We start from the raw sequence: 20,455 nt of genomic DNA on the forward strand, positions 1-20,455 counted from the left end.
CTGAACCTCAGGTCATCAGCCTGCGGGTAGCGCACAAATATCTATTAAGCACATGTCCTGCCAGGTACTGGGCATACGTTGATGAGCAAGGCAGATCACTACCCTCCTGTAGACACAGTTGTTCTCCTGCGCCAAATGCGGAGGCAGGGAAATTCACCCTTGCCTGGCTTCATAGAGAAGAATTGGATCTCAGGTATTTTTTCTTTTTTTCTTGCCCATTAAATTTCATGAAAAATAGATGAATTATAATTACAAGAATACTTTAATAGGTGTAGAACTGTGTTTATTTTTAAAAACATAGAAATAAGGTTCCATCCTTGCCAGATACTTTTGGTCTTCTTTGTAGGAGACTAGTTGTTATGTCTGGACCCTTAATAAAGTCATTGGGTCTATAAACATTTGGAAAAAATTTCATATCCTAACTGATCAAAGAAATGCAACCTAATGAGGTGGATGGACCTAGAGACTGTCATACAGAGCGAAGTAAGTCAGAAAGAGAAAAACAAATACCGTATACTAACACATATATATGGAATCTAAGAAAAAAAAAGTCATGAAGAACCTAGGGGTAAGACGGGAATAAAGACACAAACCTACTAGAGAATGGACTTGAGGATATAGGGAGGGGGAAGGGTAAGCTGTGACAGAGTGAGAGAGAGGCATGGACATATATACACTACCAAATGTAAAATAGCTAGCTAGTGGGAAGCAGCCGCATAGCACAGGGAGATCAGCCCGGTGCTTCGTGATCACCTGGAGGGGTGGAATAGGGAGGATGGGAGGGAGAGGCAAGAGGGAGAAGATATGGGGATATATGTATACATGTAGGAGATTCACTTTGTTATACAGCAGAAACTAACACACCATTGTAAAGCAATTATACTCCAATAAAGATGTTTAAAATATATATATATATATAAAGTAAAATTCATAGGAAAAAATAGGATAGGTACAATATTGTTTACTACTTATTAAAAATTTCAAAATGGTATTGCCTTAGGGCTCAGAGAAATAGGCATGCTAAAGCATTCTAGGTGAGAGTGTAAATGATAGACGTCTCCTAGGTGACAGTTTGGAAATGTGTATTAAAAGTGTTTATGCCCTTTCATCCAGAAATTCCATGTCTGTGAATTTATTCTAGAGAAAGAAAGATGTGCCAGTACTGAAAACAATTGGATTGTCCAATAAAAGGGAATTTCTTAAATAAATTATGGAATATCCATACAGTAGAATACTGTAAACCTTAAGTATGTAGAACATCAGAATGAATGATAATGTGAAAAATTCGTAGTAGAGCAGTAAAAACAGGTTATAAAACTGTGTACATACAGTATGATTCCAGGTTGTTTTAAGATATGTGTGTCCATGTATGTGTGTGTGCCTAGGAAAAGCATAGGACATAACATGTAAACCTTAAAAACTAACTGGATAAAATGTAGTTATTTCTGATTGGTAGAATTATGAGTGAGTTTTATTTTCTTTGTGTTTTTCTGTCTTTTTCAATTGTACCACAACGGATGCTTTTCACTTATAATACAAAAAAGCGGGGGGAGGGGCATAAGTCTTAGTTTTTTTCCCCTGATGATAACACCAAGAGAAAGAATAAAGGAGAGCTATTTTTAAATGGCCACTACACCTTAAAGACCAAACTGACATCTAATGACATTTACTGATTCTGTCTTAAGGGAGATAGAAGCATTTTATTTCGTAAATAACACACTCTGTGTCTGTACTGAGAGTGGGGGAGTCATACATGGGGGTGTATATGTTTAAGGGAGTGTGCATCCAAGTAGGGGTGTGTGTGTGTGTATGTGTGTAGCCAGGTGTCAGAGCCTCACAAGGCCGTGGTCCTTGCGGGAGTCGCAGAGATCTGCATATCCAAAGATATTGCCTGTGCTGAGCTGACATTGTGGTTCACACCCCTGACTCATGGCCATGTGCTCTGTCGTTTGATGCCCAAGGTGCACCTGCAGGCATCCTGCCTTCAATGGGTCAGGAGTCTAAAAGACTTTCAGCTGCACTGAGGCTTCGTGAGACAGTCAAGTCTAGAACTGATGCACTCGTTTCTTGAAGCCATTTGCTGTTTGTTTTTTTAAGCACCAATACCAATGCCAATTCATAGAGAAGACTTGTTCAAGTGATTTTTTTGACATTTATATAGTGAACACTCTGAATCCTACCTTCCATAGAGTAGCAGGGCTCCCTGAACCCTGCTACTTTCTCCCCTCAAATTTGCCAGACACATTTCATCTTTCTAAAGGGTTCCTCTTTTGTTTGTTTCCCACTCTTGTTTAATGATTATTTAGCTTTTCACATAGCCCAACCACATGCTGGCGTCTATCACCAAGATTGCAATGTGGTTCTCTCCTTCACGTATATTCCTGGAAGGTGGCCTTCTGTTTGCAAGACTGAGCAGTAGGTCTACTAGTGACGCGTTTTCAGGAAGAGCCGCTTCCGAACTGGGTTGGGGCCACAGAGGTGGATGGGGTGGGGTGAGCCGCTGAAGGCCGCGGGAGGTTCTCATCATTCTGTGGGAAACCAAAGGGGTGGCAAGGATCCCAGGGCTTCTGCTTGTGCTAAAGAGCTGTTGACACAGACTTTGGAATTCCTGTGGAAAAGGAAGCAAACTCCTCTAGCATGTAACTTTTAAAGAGGTCTCAGGCAGGCTCTGATGTTTGTGGTTGAAGATAGGACTTCTTACTTGCCTGTGTGTTTGCACGTGCACTTTGTATTCTCCTCATCTGTAGACTTCCAGACTGTACTCTGATGAATGGGCTCAGCTCACACATCTCCCCCTTAGAGGCCTTCCCCAGCCTGCCTAAGTTGGTTCTCCTCACTGCTTTTTTTTTTTTAACTTTTATTTTATTTATTTATTTTTTTAACATCTGTGTTGGGGTATAATTGCTTTACAATGGTGTGTTAGTTTCTGCTTTATAACAAAGTGAATCAACTATACATATATCCCCATATCTCTTCCCTCTTGCGTCTCCCTCCCTCCCACCCTGCCTATCCCACCCCTCTAGGTGGTCACAAAGCACCACGCTGATCTCCCTGTGCTATGCGGCTGCTTCCCACTAGCTATCTATTTTACATTTGGTAGTGTATATATACACTATACACAGAGTCCATGCCACTCTCTCACTTTTTCCCAGCTTACCCTTCCCCCTCCCCGTGTCCTGAAGTCCATTCTCTAGTAGATCTGTGATTTATTTCTGTCCTGCCCCTCGGTTCTTTATGACCATTTTTTTTAGATTCCATATATATGTGTTAGCATACAGTATTTGCTTTTCTCTTTCTGACTTACCTCGCTCTGTATGACAGACTCTAGGTCCATCCACCTCACTACAAATAACTCAGTTTCATTTCTTTTTATGGCTGAGTAATATTCCATTGTATATATGTGCCACATCTTCTTTATCCATTCATCTGTCGATGGGCACTTAGGTTGCTTCCATGTCCTGGCTATTGTAAATAGAGCTGCAATGAACATTGTGGTATATGACTCTTATTGAATTATGGTTTTCTCAGGGTATATGCCCAGTAGTGGGATTGCTGGGTTGTAGGGTAGTTATAGTTTTAGTTTTTTAAGGAACCTCCATACTGTTCTCCGTAGTGGCTGTATCAATTTACATTCCCACCAGGAGTGCAAGAGGGTTCCCTTTTCTCCACATCCTCTCCGGCATTTATTGTTTGTAGATTTTTTGATGATGGCCATTCTGACCGGTTTGAGATGATATCTCATTGTAGTTGTTTTTTGTTTTGTTTTTTTTTTTTTTTTGCGGTACACGGGCCTCTCACTGTTGTGGCCTCTCCCATTGCAGAGCACAGGCTCGAGACGCGCAGGCTCAGCGGCCATGGCTCACGGGCCCAGCCGCTCTGCGGCATGTGGGATCTTCCCGGACCAGGGCACGAACCCGTGTCCCCTGCATCAGCAGGCGGACTCTCAACCACTCCACCACCAGGGAAGCCCTCATTGTAGTTTTGATTTGCATTTCTCTAATGATAAATGATGTTCAGCATTCTTTCATGTGTTTGTTGGCAATCTGTATATCTTCTTTGGAGAAATGTCTATTTAGGTCTACTGCCCATTTTTGGATTGGGTCGTTTGTTTTTTTGATATTGAGCTTGCATGAGCTGCTTGTAAATTTTGGAGATTAATCCTTTGTCATTTGCTTCATTTGCAAATATTTTCTCCCATTCTGAGGGTTGTCTTTTTCATCTTGTTTATGGTTTCCTTTGCAAAAGCTTTTAAGTTCATTAGGTCCCATGTGTTTATTTTTGTTTTTATTTCCATTTCTCTAGGAGGTGGGTCAAAAAGGATCTTGCTGTGATTTATGTCATAGAATATTCTGCCTATGTTTTCCTCTAAGAGTTTGATAGTGTCTGGCCTTACATTTATGTCTTTATAATCCACTTTGAGTTTATTTTTGTGTATGGTGTTAGGGAGTGTTCTAATTTCATTCTTTTATATGTAGCTGTCCAGTTTTCCCAGCACCACTTATTGAAGAGGCTGTCTTTTCTCCATTGTATATTCCTGCCTCCTTTATCAAAAATAAGGTGACCATATGTGCTTGGGTTTATCTCTGGGCTTTCTGTCTTGTTCCATTGATCTATATTTCTGTTTTTGTGCCAGTACCATACTGTCTTGATTACTGTAGCTTTGTAGTATAGTCTGAAGTCTGGGAGCCTGATTCCTCCAGCTCCGTTTGTCTTTCTCAAGATTGCTTTGGCTATTCGGGGTCTTTTGTGTTTCCATACAAATTATGAAATTTTTTATTCCAGTTCTGTGAAAAATGCCATTGGTAGATTGATAGGGATTGCACTGAATCTGTAGATTGCTTTGGGTAGTAGAGTCATTTTCACAATGTTGATTCTTCCAATCCAAGATCATGGTATATCTCTCCATCTGTTTGTATCATCTTTAATTTCTTTCATCAGTGTCTTATAGTTTTCTGCATACAGGTCTTTTGTCTCCTTAGGTAGGTTTATTCCTAGATATTTTATTCTTTTTGTTGCAGTGGTAAATGGGAGTGTTTTCTTAATTTCACTTTCAGATTTTTCATCATTAGTGTATAGGAATGCCAGAGATTTCTGTGCATTAATTTTGTGTCCTGCTACTTTACCAAATTCATTGATTAGCTCTAGTATTTTTCTGGTAGCATCTTTAGGATTCTCTGTTTATAGTATCATGTCATCTTCAAACAGTGACAACTTTACTTCTGTTCCATTTTGGATTCCCTTTATTTCTTCTTCTCTGATTGCTGTGGCTAAAACTTCCAAAATAATGTTAAATAATAGCGCTCCTCACTGCTTTTTATCACATGCTCCTGTTCATTTCTTCTGGCCACTTTCACAGTCAGATATTCTTACTGATATATTTGTGTACTGTCTTCCCAATTGGAATACAGTGCAAACATATGGAAAGCAGGGATCTTGCCTATCTTGTTCCCTGCTGCAATGCCTAGAAGGGGCTGTGGGATCTCATGGGTGTTCAGTCATAGTTGGGTACGAGCAGACGTGGTATGTGTAGGGGCCTGCAGAAGGCCAAGGAAGTTGGACCTTTGGAGTGAGGGCAGAACAGCGTGACAAGAGGTTGGAGAGATAGGCAGGGTCAAATCACATGGGCCACAGTGAGGGGTTTGGAGTTACCTGAGAACCTGATGTTCATTAAGTTATTTCATCTCTGCGGGTTGCCACATACCCAGTTTGGTCTGCTAAAGTCACCCCTTAATGGCATTTCTCCTGGGCTTTGTGCACCACTGGGTCCTCAAAGTATTTCTTCAGCCTGTGCTGCATTCTCTCCCCCGTCTCCACTGCCAGCAGCTTGGCATTCTTCACCCACCTTTCCGAAGATCCCAGCAGAGCAAGATCACAAGAGCTAAGGTATCGGGGTTTGATGCCTGCACAGTTGGAAGCATTCCGGAAGTTTGTCATTAAACACCTTGACTTCCCCATTGAAAAGTATTGGGTTTGAGCTTTGCAGATGATACTCACCAAGAGCCTGAATGACGGGAGATCGGGGCCCAGATCTCAACTGCACTGTTTGAATCATTTGTGTCTCTGTTTCTAGACATTATATGCTGTTCTCTGCCTAATGATATGTTGGTTTTCACACATTGGATCTGTAATTCCTGTTTGTCGACACTGTACTTTGTTTTATAATTTGCTCCCAAAGTAGCAGAATTCAGTGAGTTTCCAGTTTTGTTCTGCCTATGAGGAGGATAAATCAGGTTTTGCCTGGCATGCATTGAAAAAAGAAGTCTCCTGGCATAATTCCCTGATGAATCTATTTTTGTAATTAAGGCAATAAATGTAACAGAAGGGTTTGTTTCTTCACTCTTATTCTAACATGTACCACTATATATAAACACAATTATTTTATATGTACAGATAAATAAGGTGAGCTGCTGTTTCACTTAGGCTTGGACTACATTAAAATTTTGGGCGATAACAATTCAGGTGCAGCAAGGAGCTAGGAGATGTTGTATAGAACTTCAGGAATGGGGAGACGTAGTAAGATGTCATTCACTCATATTTTTATTCTAATTTTTGTGGGTTGTGAAATGTATATTGTTGGGGTTGTTTTTTTTTTAAGAATTCTATTCTTTAGCATCAGACATGTAAACATATATAAAAATGTTGATGTTCTACCCACATAATTCTTCATGGATGTTAGAGATCTGGGGTTTCGTCTTTCATGGTTAGTACTAATTGACCTCCGGAACTTTTCGAAGGAGTGTCAACTCTTGTACATGAACTGCCATGAACTTTTCAGGACACCTTGAAATAATTGTTTTCTCTATTAATTGCCTATTCACATGTAATTCAGAAGTTCGTTGATAGTACATATAGATTTATAAATTACAGTCATTTTGGTACATTGGCCCTTGCTATATAAAGCCAGCTTTTTCAACCTAAGCCTCTTGATTTGTTTCAGACTCATGGCAAGGAATGTAATTTTCTGTCTGTTTCCTTTTTGAGGTGAAGGTACACTCCTTTTCAAAACTATGCCAATCAGATGGGTTATTTCCCTTATTTGAAAAATCTTTACGAAAGGGGATAGATTACCCAGGGCATATGTGTGTGTGTCCGTGCTTGCATGTATAGATGTGTGTTTCTCTCTCTCTCTGTCTCTCTCTCTCTCTCTCAGTCTGTCAGTTTCTCCCTCAGTAACATTTCCCATAATCCCATCAGTGGATTTGGAATCTTGATTCTACCTCCTGAAAGGATTATCGTCATTTCATAGAAGCAGCAACGAGGTTAGCATTTCATGGAAAGTGAGAACCCCTGACTGCTCAGTCTTAGAGCCATTATTCTTACTGGAGCTAAGTCACATGGTAAGGGGCCAATCCCTTAACCTTTGATGTAGTTCCTTTTGTCCCTGACCTTTCATCTGTAAAATGGGTGTAGTAATATGGATCTGTTCTTGTAGTTAATTAAAGGTTGTTAAGATGGTTCAGTTCGATGGGCTTTATAAAGGTTTACATAACACGTTTAATATTGGTGTTCTTTGTGGGTGACTGTTAGCTAGGTAGCAGGTAACTAGCACCTAGAGGCTGTTACTTAGACTCTAGGCCTCCAGCGCTCTGGGAGCGCTCTTCCCAGAGATCCACGTGGCTTGCTTCCTTCCCTCCTTCAGGTCGCTAGTACATACCTCCCTCTCAGTGATCCCTTCCCTCACCACTGTGCCTAGAACTGCAGACAGTCCCCAAGTGCTCTGTTTCCACCCTAGATTTTATTTGCTTATTGTCTGTCCAATCCCAAAAGAACGTAAGCTTTTAAAGCAGGGTGTTTGGGAGTGGGGGGTGACTGTTTTGCTCATGGCCGTATCCTCAGCACTTAAAGAAGTCCCTGGCACATAATAGGCAGTAGAAAGTCCTAAGGCAATTTCTCCATGGCCTGCCTTTTTGGACAGTGCTCGCCTAAAGGTGAGAGGCTGAGCCATTGAAGGAAGTGTCACCACCAGCAGGAACTGATATATTTGCAGTGCTCCGTGACATCAGGTTGGCATGCACCGGTGCAACTATTATGCCTCCTCTGTGCTCCAGCATCTCTCTATAGACTGGAGAACATAAGCCTCAAAATCAGTCAATCAATGATCATGTGAAAGGACTTTAAAAACTGTAAAATGCTTTGGAAATGACAATGACACTGGACTTTATAATGGATTGTTATGTAATTTGAAATAGTTAAGTAATTTTCCAGGAAGCAGGGTTCCCTGGACCAGTGCTGTGCTTCCCCATCTGGGCCTGTGGACTGGGTCCAAGAATACAGCTACAGGCCAGAGCCTGAACCAGCCAGGACCAGAGTGGGGAAGTCCATCCAGTAACCCCTAGACTGAAGGGATGTGCCTTCCATGTGCACAAAACTATTCAAATACCAAGTAGCTGAGACCATGTAGGGCAAATAGAATTCAGGTTGGCCTGTTGTTAGTCTCTAAACAGCTGTGACTAATTTAGAAAAATTAAGCAGCTTAGCAGCAAAAGTATAATTCTTATTGTTAATGAAACCTGGCCTATTCCGGAGGAGGCCAGTAATTCCCGTGACCCAGATTAGTTTTCTCCCAGTAGAAAAGCTTAGGGGTTTTATACTGTTGATGGGCAGAGATGAACCTAATATCCTTGTTTGCTTTCAAATCATCCTTTTAAAAATAATCCGGTTCTCCTTATACCCATGTTCTCTTTAAGGCTAGGCTATGTAGAAAAGAAGAGAGGCAAGTGAGATAAAAATGGCAGATTATATACTGTATATATTATATCTCACACATGTTTACACACACACACACACACACACACACACACACACAGCATTGTATCAGAGAGCATCTAGGAGCAGTAAGTAGCTCTGGACTGCAGACTGCGTGGCATCAAATTCCAGCCCTACCACTTGTTCAATATGTGACCTGGGACAAATTTCTGGGTTTTCTGAGCCTTAGCTTCTTCCTGTGGGATAGTATTGGAACTTAACCTCATAGGGTTATTGTAAAGATCAAATGGGGTAATCACTGCGGTGCTTAATGCTCGTCTCACAGGAAGTGCTCGCTCGGTCAGTATCAATTGCTGTTGTTGTTGATGACGATGTTAATAATCTAAGGCAGGCAGGAAATAAAGGGATTTCAGAAAGGGATAAGAAAAGGAAAAGTGAGATGCAGGAGACACTATGCTATAAAGTTTAAGTATATTGGAAAGAGACTGGTATAATATGGTAAGCTTATGCTGTCATTTATAATGCTTATTAGATCACTCATGTGATAATGATAATTATACCCTATGAGTATCTTATGGCCTTCGTACCTTCCAGATTAGCACTGTGGCCAATGAGAGCTGCCTGGTTTATTCCACGCTGTCGATGTCAGGGTGAGCTGCTCTGGCCACTCCCCTGACCACTGTCCCACTTAGCAAAGGAGCTGAGACACCAGTAGATTATGTGGAAGTTTAAACCAGGCATTCAGTGCAGCTGAGCCTTGAGAACCTCAGAGGAAGGTGGCCTCCCAAAGCATGCGCATGTTCTCTTTTTTCCCCAACACCTGATAAGGGCAAACTCTGTGCTAGGCCCTGGCGATGGGACAGTAAGGGAGGATAATGCCATCCCAGTTTTCTTGGAACTTCTAGTAAGTGGAGGAGACAGACAATGACAATTCCGTGAATAATGACATAATTCACCAAGTGCTAGGAAGGAGAATCGAGGAATTAGTTTTGTAATGAGGTATCTGACCTGGTATGGGGCATCCAGAAAGACCTCTTTGGGAAGTGAGGAGAAAGCCAGATCAAGAGGGGCTGCAGGGCTTCCCCGTCAGGGAGCATCAGTATTAGGAAGGAAGGCACCCAGGCCTAACGAGAGTTTTAGCCCAGTTTTAGCCAAGGGGGGCATGGTGGAGAAGGGTCTAGATCTTGTGGGATCTTGCAGGCCAAGGATTTTTAACCTGTAATTCAAAACAGTCAGAAACCTTTGGTGGGTTTCAAACAGGTAGTGGTATTGGATTGGAGGAGACCAGAGGGGAAATAGAGCTGGTTGCACGCTCAGATTTTAGAACAGTCTCCACTTTAGACTGCAAGCTATATGCCAAGAGGTACCTTGACTTTGCTGCATTTACCCAAATCCTTTTTCCTTTTCTCTGAAGGATTTTCGGTACCAAGTGGGCTTCTGTAAGCGGGCGTTAAAGTCGATGTATGTGATACTTGTCAATACTTAACATCTTAGCAGTGAAGTTTTTCCGTCTGAAATATAGTTTTACACATTTCACCAGAAACAGAGAAGACATTGGTAGTTATTCACAGAGCTTTGAGACCCTTGGATGAAAGCGGAGCAGCCTGCCGGGCTGCACATGCGGCCATAATTGTCTTTTTGAGGGGGCTCTCGAAATCATCCATTTGGCCCGTCCTCCTTTCTTCCTTTTAATTCATCCTTCTCTCTCAGTCTTAAAGTGTTCACTCTTTCATGATTGCAGCTCTCTGACTCTGCCAGCCGACTGCAAATGGAATGCTGTCATATTTGAGGGCTATTTCGTCATTTTCATGTTTTTGTCAAGCATGAAGCCACTTCAGGAAGGGAGTAGAAATGATGTTTAGCCCAGTATCACTCTCATAGGCATACATGCTCTTTCTTCCTCTCTCTTGCTTTTTCTTTCCTTCTTCCGGTTTAGTGATTTGGGTGGCGAATGAGGGAGCGGCTTTTTTTCCCTCTATTATAACCACTACTTTTTCCCCACGTGCCCAAGCGTGTAACTGCTCCATGTATTCATTTGTGGTTGGATTTTCTGAGGAAACAAAATGCCTCTTTCAGCCCAGCTGAACTGACCCGTAGTTGTGTGGGAGCAGCAGAGTGCTAAGGTGAAGATGATGGGCTCTGCAGCCACCCCGAGTTCCTTTCCTGGCTCTGCCCTTCATTAGCTGTGTGACCTCAGGCAAATTACTTAACTTCTCAGTGCTTCAGTTTTCTCCTCTGTTAAATGGCAGCGATAGTCTCACCTACTTGTCTCAAGGAGCTGTCTTGAAGATTATACTGGGTAAAAGTATCCATCATAAGCAGCATTCAGTTATTCAGAGCTTCCAATCTGGCTTCTCACTGGATAACCATTCCCAGAAAGATATTAAATATGGTTGGTGAGCATGACCCCAGTAAGTGCACGGAAAAATTTATTTTAAACGCTCATTCTGGTGCCAGCCATCAGGACAGCCCAGCAAAGCTGTATTTATGGCTCTGATGGATTTCCTTGGCAGAAGCCTCCTGAGCACCATCCAGACTGGTCCTGTCTCCCCGAGTTCAGGTGGTATCCAGGCAACACACACACACAGTCTGACTCAGTAAAAAACTCTCAGCCAGTGGTGGTGAGGATTCCCCCCACCCTTTACCCACTCTATACCAAGGATGAAGTTGAAGTTGGTGGAAGGAGCCTCAGTGACAACCCTTGAAACTAAACTTGCCTTGGGTAGCCACAAAAAAAGTATAAGTTCCAGCAGCTTCCTTTCCAGCTAATCCTTCTTGGCCCCAGAGCTCGGAGCTTCTCTATCCCTGAGAGGGTAGTAGAGAGATAAGTGATATTTACTGCAGCTTAGGTGCCCACACACTCAACTACTTTCCGAATTGGTAACCTGGGGCCTACCCAGTGCCTGCCTGTGTGCTGCAGGGGATGCACTCCAAGATCTGGATCCAGCCCCCAGTGCTGAGACACTCGTGAGAAGGGAAGCAGTCAGGGTAGAAATGTCCCACGGCATTGATTGTGAACATAATCACTTAGAGCTCTGTGTGGCCTCCCGTCAGGGAGGTGTCTAGAACTGGGCTTTGCAGGCAGGCGGGTGGTTAGGGGAGGACTTGCCAGGCAGGCCAGGGGCAAGTTGGTGCCCTTGAAGGCGAAGTGAGTGTGGTGGGTTTGCTGTAGCTTCCTATGAGGCTCTCAGCCTGTCATGTGAGGTGCTTATAGGGTAATGATAGAAAATAAGTAATAATATATTTTGAATTTTTCTGTGGATTTGAAGTATTTCATAATTTTTAAAAAAGAAGAAATGAAAAAAAAAAAGGATAACCAGAAGAGAAAAATAGCCCTTGAAATACAGGTGGAAGAGACAGGGTTCCTTGCGCCAGGCAGAAGCAGGACACCAGGTGACACCACCAATTTACAGCGTGACTTAAATTGGCACTTGTTTCTCCTTTCACCACTGTCATCACCACGACCTTGACCACCACCATGAACAATACTAGCTGTCATTTAGTAAGCCATTATTTCAGGCCAAGAGTTTGACTCACTTAGTCTTATTAATCATCCTTAAACTTTATGAGGTAGGTACTGTTGCTTGTGTTTTATAGGTGAAGAAAGGGGTTTAGAGAAGCCAAGTGACCTGCCTACTGTCATCCAGCTGGGAATGTCTGTATGACTCCACTCCCTGTGCTATCCTGTCTCCTTTAGCTTTTTTTCCCCCATATTTATAAATTGGAAATAATATTTGTACTCCATACGTATAGAATGGCATTTTTCAAATTTTAAGTCATGACACATTAGTGGATTGTAAAATGGATTTAGTAGCAGAAAGATGACCAGAGTAGAATAAAAAATAATAGAATTTATCACACTTACTGTTTCTGAAACTTGTGCTTCTAGTAACTCGTGTTTCTGATATGCAAGTACGTATGTGTGTGTACCTCTCTGTGTGTGTGTATATATGTACGTATGTACTAGTGAAGTGTTATATGGGAAAATATGTTTCCTACCATGGGTTATTGTCAGAAAGTTTGAGAGCTACTGTTCTAGACTTATATGAAGTTCAAACAACATTAAAAAGTGTTGCAGAGCTCCTGTAAACTCTAAAACACCTTGCAAGTCTAAGTTGTCATTACTTAACACTGGAAGCTGAAACAAACAAATAAAGGATGGCAGATAAAAGTGTTGCTGTGCTGTAACCTCCACCCATCTGGTTCATCGCAGGTAGTGCTAATCTGTCACCACATTGTGTCCAGTGGAGCCAGGATGCAACTTTAACACTCCTCGACATAGCACTGCAGGCCTCAAGATGAAACCTATTTGCAGACCTAGCAGCAGGCTTAGGTATTGTTGGTACATCAGGACCAGTCTGTGGTTATAAAGTACCGCTCAGCACTTCCAGAGCTCTGACTCTCATTTAAATGCTAGGAAGACAGATGTGATCCCCAGAACAGCAATGGACATCTCTGCATTACAGGCCCCAAAAGAGTTGCCTCCACTCTCCTCCCCTCATAGTGCTCCCCCACCACCATCTTCATCTGGAAGTGATTTACCCCCTTCTGCCTCTCAGAGGGTATCAGACCAATCCAGAGTCCCCATCCACTTTCCCTTGAAGCATCGGTGGCAATGGCCATTTTCCTTGGAACATGCTCTTTCCTCATTAACCGTAATTCATTAGGGAACCACAGGGAACATGGGGTGCCGATCCCCCACCAACTGCCCTGAAGGCATGCCCCTCAGGAGATGCCCTGCTTCTCAGCTGATGTGGCAAACTCTGAACAGTCACAAAAGGAACTGGGCTTTCCCTTAAAATCGCACGTGGAAACTGTTTCTCTGCCGCCTGCAGAGGAAGCCTGTAGAATTGGCAGTTGTCTTAGAATTCTCCACAGAAGAGTCCACGTGGACCTAGGGAAGGCCTGTCAAAGACTCCCTCGGTGGAATATGCAATAATGCATAAGAGACTCTTGTGTGTGGATTTTAAGTCAAGACTCAACATGACATTCTGGGCTGTGTGGGGAAGAGCTCAGGCAGCTCAGTTACCAACCCGGAAAGCAAGTTCTCTGTGTTTTATAGACCTCACTAATGAATGAGCCCCGTGGCCTTGGCTAGACCAGGCTTCCCAGTGCTCTGCCAGCCCTCCTCCCACACATGGGTAAATGCATCAAGTTATAATGGATGGCTGGTGCCAGCAGAGACTGAGGTCTGTGCCTTTCTCTCTGGGATACACAGCAATCTCCAGCCGTTAATAATTCCTTCTGGAGTAATGAGCACAGCTGTACCAAGTTGTGAGCAGTAATAACCAAGTGATAGATCAATTTGTTACCTCAGTGTGCCGAAAGATAATGGTAGCTGGTCATGAAAGGTATAGCCTTTTTCCCCAAAAGTTTCATAAGACTTAGATCAATGTGTTTTTTAAGTTCTAAAATAAAATGGATCATTAAAAAGGAAATGAGTTACATTGGGTAGCCTCAAGCGTATTTATATTCAGAGATGCTTATCCACAATTACCATAGGTTTTTTCCAAATGCCTTTGGTCATTTGGGCCAGTAAATCGGAGTAATTACTGCTCATTAATTAAATCTAAGAAATGGAACACAGTTCCAGACTTTGAAAAGGGAGGTTGGGAGAGTTGAGATACATTCCCCAAAAATCATCAATAATAATTTGAGGTTTTCTGAGTAAGTAGTTGGGTTGAGAATTATTGTTTAATGTCTACTCAGAAACTCGGGTCGTCTTTTAACACCTCATTGAACATTTGTTGTGTTTCTCCTGGGCCGGGCACTGCTCTCAGCACTGGTGCTACCAACTAAAATAAGCACGGTCTCTACCCTAAGGCAGTAGTCGAGACCTTAATAACATGTAATAAATCCAGGGGCCAACACTCCTGCCTTCATTGAGGGGTGGAGGGCTGGGGAGAGACTAGACAGAGACTTCAGAAGGGAAGGGAGCCATTGGCGCCGTGCCTTGAAGACCAACAGTTTGCCAAGCAAAGAAAGAAGGGTAAGAGAACGTTCTAGGGAGAGGATTGACAAAGGCAGGTAGATGTGAAAGTGGAAAGAGGATGGGTAGTGAATGGTTATAATAATCATCACTGCATTTCCCACACAGTAACACATTTAACTGATACAACAACCTCACGAAGTAGATGTATTATTCACCTCACCCCCTTTTTTATTTTATTTATTTATTTTTGTCTCCGTTGGGTCTTCTTTGCTGCGCACGGGCTTCCTCTAGTTGTGGCGAGCGGGGGCTACTCTTGGTTACGTTGCACAGGCTTCTCATTGCAGTGACTTCTCTCCTTGCGGAGCACAGGCTCTAGGCGCATGGGCTTCAGTAGTTGTGGCACACGGGCTTAGTTGCTCCACGGCATGTGGGATCTTCCCGCACCAGGGCTGGAACCCGTGTCCCCTGCATTGGCAGGCGGATTCTTAACCACTGCGCCACCAGGGAAGCCCTCATCCCCTTTTTTAAAAGATGAGGAACCCAAAGCTTAAACACTGACTCCCTTGCTCAGGGACCCAGAGCTGGGAGGTGACAGAGGGCTTAGAGGTGAGTTGGAAAAGCTGTGCTACGTCATAGGAGTTTGACATTAAAAAAACAGTGCAGCCCACCAGTGGTTTATGGTCACCAATATCAGAACATTCCAGCTGTGCAAGCGTCGCTGAACACTTGCACATACACTGTGTCACTGTGTTCTCTCTCAGTGACCCAGTGAGGTGTGAGGCCATTGTAGTTTTCAACAGAGGACTGCCTTGAGTGGAGCCAAGTTGTAGACGGTAGCTGGTGGTGGCAGGCAGGGTGCCGCCAAACCCAGAGAGTCTAGTCAGAGAGCCTTGTTAAGAGGCTGTTGCTTTAGTCAGATTGTGTTGAGAAGCGTGATGGTGAAAGTGATCATCGTCCAAACCCTATATTTTTATATTGGTCTACAATTTAAAAGTGCTTTCATACATAAATAGCTTGTTGATTCATTTACACAGGGACTTTTGTGACAAGAGGGTAAGTCTACTGACTTGGCTTATTTGGGAGGGGAAGTATAAAGGCATGGAACTCACTTCCTGCACAAAGGAACTGATGTTGAAAGTAGTGGTGTTACAAGCAGCTTGTAAATATGCAGACTTACTGATTGACTGAGGCCCAGAACCAAAGCCTTTCCCCTTTGCCAGCCTTTCCCCTTGCTTTAACGCTTTCAGACTAGAAACCTGATACAGTTTTGGGTAGAATGGGAAACTATAAGTAACATCAGGAGATTCAGCTAGAACTCAGAAAATGTTTGTAAAATATTATTACTTGGACCAGAAACAGGCCAAGGCATCAGTGGAAACATCTCCTTGCTGCAGGTATTGTTTAGCAATCAGAAAGCAAGTTCCCTTCCTGACTGGGCTGTTCCACAGTTCACGTTTCATAGACTTAACCATCCCTTTCAGAGGAGGAGCTTTTTATGAAATTAGACGTTTAGCCCTAGAAAATGAAAGAAAAATACACATCTGCTGATAAAATTGGTTAATGTAGTGTTCAGTAAAGGCTCAGTTTCAAAACCAGCAGTTAAAGCAGTAGAACCTCTTTTTCCTCCTACAAAATAGAAGTATCCAAGAGAAACAGTGCAAACATTTATAGAATTGTGTGAAAAACAAATACTCAGTATAAATAGCACTAAGTGCTAGGGAGGTATGTCTGTGCAAACTGGCATCTCTGCCCAATTTCTCTCTAGTTTCTAGTAATGAATAGTTTCCTTCTTCTAACAGGTGGAAATATTAGGTGGAAGCCCCTAATATTTTCTTAACAATACTGAATGGCCTTAACTTTTAACTTATTTGTTGTCAATAGATAATTGGTATATTTGTGTACATGGGGCCAGCAAATGAACAATGAAATTTTATGGCTAGGTCATGGTGCCCTGGGTGTGGAGTTCAGATATATGTTTTGAGTAGTTGTTTATCCAGAAATATGCATATGTGTTTAGCAGTTTACTCAGCCCCAATACTCCTGACCCTGTGTGTTCCTTGGACTTTGAGAGTAAGTGACAATATAAACACAGCCATATACATGGATGTACAGTAGTGCATTTTTATTTCTGTTTATGCAGAAATGTTTGGCTTAATGTAAGCCACGTGTCTAATATGATGGGGCTTTAATACTTTGAGCCTAAAGTGCTGAATTTCCTGACCGAGATCTACCCATTTAAAAAAATTAGGTCTGTTTTGGGCCTATATTTGCAAATGTATTAAAGCCATCAGGAGTTTTTAATATTTGCACTAGAGAAAATGCTAATGATCACAGCGGTTTAAGCAGCAGCCAAGTTTAAAAGTTGTAACTAAGAGGGATTAGCAGTTACCTGGATTTGCAGAATAGGGATTCAGATGTGCAAAGGTTCACATTTTGGAAGGCAAGCTGCTTTGGTTGGTTGGTTGGTTGGTTGGTTGGTTGGTTGTTTTAAGCAAAATGGGAATTGTAAGGAGTGTCGTATCCTGAAATAACAAAAGAGCCCAAACACTGGAGATTTCTGAACCTTTGGTAGACGAAAATAGGAGTAGAAAAGTCTCTCTTTGGACTCCAGAGGCATCCGAACATGTCCCCAGATCTGGCTCCTACCAGATGAGGCGTCTGAAGATGGGAAGGGTACAGGAGGTCAGCTGTCCACTCATACACTATTTCTCTCATTTGTGCCATTTCTTTTCCTTCCTACCAGCGTTGCTAACAACCACAAGCAGAATTTGATGACGGTGGCAAACCTTGGCGTGGTGTTCGGACCCACCCTGCTGCGTCCTCAGGAAGAAACGGTAGCAGCCATCATGGATATCAAGTTTCAGAACATTGTCATTGAGATCCTAATAGAAAATCATGAAAAGGTAATATATCATTGGTCACCACAAGTGGAGAATTTACTTGGGTGGGAGCTGAGTTGAAACTGGCCCACAGGGTTGACTGAGGTTCACATCAGTGGTGGCTTTTACACTGTAGTGATGATGACTAAGTTGCTGGTGGTGGTATGGTGGCGGTGATAGTCATCTTGGGATTGCATCAGTGGCAACGGTGGCGGTTGTGGTGACGGTAGTGGCGGACAACATATTGGGCATTTCTTTTGTAACAGGAACTGTGTGCTAAGCACTTTACATATGCTGTCCTTTTAACCTCATAACAATGCAGTGAAGGAGGTACTACTAGGAGGCTCATTTTGAAAATGCCCTTTACCCATTTGTTTTTTTTTCACTTGGTTGTCTTCTTATGAATTTTTGAGTTTTTTTAAAACATTAGAATAGTAAACTATTTTCATGTGTTTCAAATATTTTTCCTAACCTATAGTTTCTTTATAGTTTTATAAATGGTGTATTGTTTCATACCGTGTGTGGGCGGGGGGGCGTGTCTGTCTTTTCCTTTAGGGCATTGGAGTTTCTGGCCTGTCTTAAGAAGGTTGCCCTCACCCCACATAATGAAGTATGTCAACACAGCTGCCCTTAAAAACTGGGGTAGAGGGACATGAAGCTCCACCCATCTGTCCCACCTCAGTTCCTGGTAGCACATCTCTCTGAAGCTTCTCAGAAACTGCAGGGCACCATTTGACAGCCCAAGGTGCTGGGATATAATAAAAATGCTGTTCCTCCTAAATAAAACCTTTACCTAGAAAGGTGAATGGATCGCACTAGGTCACCTGCCAAATAAATCTAGCATCTGACCGCTAACCACCTGCACTGATGACACTCCAAAATAAGCCATCATCAGCTCTCGTCTGGATTTTTACAGGAGCCTCCTAATTTTTGTTTCCCTGTTCCCACCCTTGGCCTGTCTATTCCGATGTCAGCCACCAGAATGAGATTTTTTTAGTGTTAGATCAAATAGTATCAGTTGTCTGCTAAGAACCGTCCAGTGGCTTCGCATTTCACAGAGTGAAAGTCAGAGCTCTCCCAGGAGCCTTGAATGTCCTACAGGGTCTCTGCTCTCCCCTCTGTTACTTGCCTCGTCTCACCTCCTACAGCCCTCTCCCTGAGTTCCCTCCTACGGCCACCTCGACTGCCTTGCTGGTCCTTGCCCATGGCACACACTCCCACCTCAAGGGCTTTGCAGTTACCGTTTGCAATGCGTGGAACGCTCTTCCTCCTGGCATACTTCTTCACCTCCTTCAAGCCTAAGTGAGGCCCACCGACATCTCTCTATTTTAAATTGCGAACAGTCTCAACCCCGGCATTCCCCCTCCCCTTGATCATGCCGTCTCTCTCCTTACCACTTTCTGGCATACTATATAATTTACTTATTGATTACACCTATTGCCTTTCTGACCTCTTGTAGAATGTGTGTATCATGAAAGCAGGGACTTTAGTCTGTTTTCTTCTGTGCTTTGTCCCCAGTTCCTCAGTATGTGCTCAGTGTATGTGTTGGATGAATGGGTGGGTTCCTGTGGTAGCTAAGCTCCAAAGTGGCTCCTGGTAACCCCTGTCTCCTAGTAGTCGCTCCCTTGTGTATCCTCTTCCAACTGTGAATAAGCGATCAGCACTGATCCCAATGTGATCAGTAGGAATCGATCAATAGGAAATTGCAAAAATAATGGTCTGTGACTTTGCTGAGCAGTCCTAAGACCTTGTCGCATTTGCCTTGGTTTCTGGACTTGTTCACTCCGGGGCAAGCAAGCCACCATGTTGTGATGGTGGTCACACAGCCCAGTGGAGAGAAAGTGAGGCTGCCTACCAACAACCAGACCAAGTTGCCAGCCATGTGTGAGTCAGCCACTTTGGAAGTGAATGGTCACGCCTTCAGATGATATAGCCCCAACCGACACCTTGAGTGCAACCGCATAAGAGACCACTGAGCTAACCTTCTCCTGACTCACAGAAAGTGGTAGAAATATTAAATGCTTTAAACCACTAAGTTTGGGGGATAATTTGTTATAGAGCATTAGTAATTACTAAAGAATCTCTGAATATAAACTTTCACAGAGTAACGGAGATCTCCTGCAAAATTGTGTAAACAACATAGCCTTTTTCTGACATGGTTAATAAAGAGATATGAAATCAGATAATTTATTTGAAGAAATTATCTTCTCTTTCTCTCAAACTTTGGACTCTGTCCAACCACTTCCCACAAATATAGTAAATCAGGTATAAAAGAAGATTATGTTACGTATGATGAAAATTAACTTGGAAAAAGGGAATATAATCAAATAGCAGTTAATAACATGTTTTCTAAAAACAAAACACTCGGATTTAAATCTGTTACCTCTTAATAGCTGTGTGACCATGAGCAGATTACTCAGCCTCTCTATGCTCATAAAAGTACTTTCAGTACAGTGTGACTGCTGTGACAAATAACCCCAAAATGTCAGTGACTCAGGACAATAGAAGTTTATCTCTTGCTCACATACCAGTTTACTGTGGGTATTCTGAGGGTGGGGTACTGCACTGTGATTCAGCAACCCAGGTTCCTTCCATCTTGTAGCTCTGCCTTCTGCTCTGCAGGTCTCTACAATCGACCAGTTGGTGGGGGAAATGAGAGAGCAAGGAGGATTGAGTAAGATTATATGGGCCAAGCCTAGAAGATGCTTTCCTTATTTTCACCGCCGTTCCATTGGCAGAACTCAGTCATGTGACCCCATCCAACTGCAAGGGAGGCTGGGAAAGCACCCAACTGTGCAGAGCAAAGGGAAGCAAGTTTGATGACCAGCTAGCCAGTGAGCCACCTCCCTTATTCTGTTTTGTTGTGAGGATTAGATAAGGTGATTTACGTAAAAGACTTAGCCAAGAATCCAGCCAGAAGTAAGTGTCAATAACTGTA

General features: G+C 42.8%; 1 protein-coding gene across 5 annotated transcripts in view; it reads left to right on the plus strand.

Annotated features, from left to right (window-relative positions):
• The window catches only part of ARHGAP26 (Rho GTPase activating protein 26), a 484,293-nt gene that overhangs the window by 356,573 nt on the left and 107,265 nt on the right, over nucleotides 1-20,455 (plus strand). For all 5 annotated transcript variants that reach the window (XR_002174220.3, XM_019924624.3, XM_019924626.3 and 2 more), the window contains exon 18: nucleotides 17,382-17,541. Coding sequence is in view for 4 of the 5 variants with exons in the window: in XM_019924624.3 (XP_019780183.1) it covers nucleotides 17,382-17,541 (160 nt within the window). In the remaining variant the exon portion in view is untranslated. The remainder of the gene's footprint in view (nucleotides 1-17,381; nucleotides 17,542-20,455) is intronic.

Source organism: Tursiops truncatus, chromosome 3 (assembly GCF_011762595.2).
Source record: "Tursiops truncatus isolate mTurTru1 chromosome 3, mTurTru1.mat.Y, whole genome shotgun sequence".
Lineage (NCBI taxonomy): Eukaryota > Metazoa > Chordata > Mammalia > Artiodactyla > Delphinidae > Tursiops > Tursiops truncatus.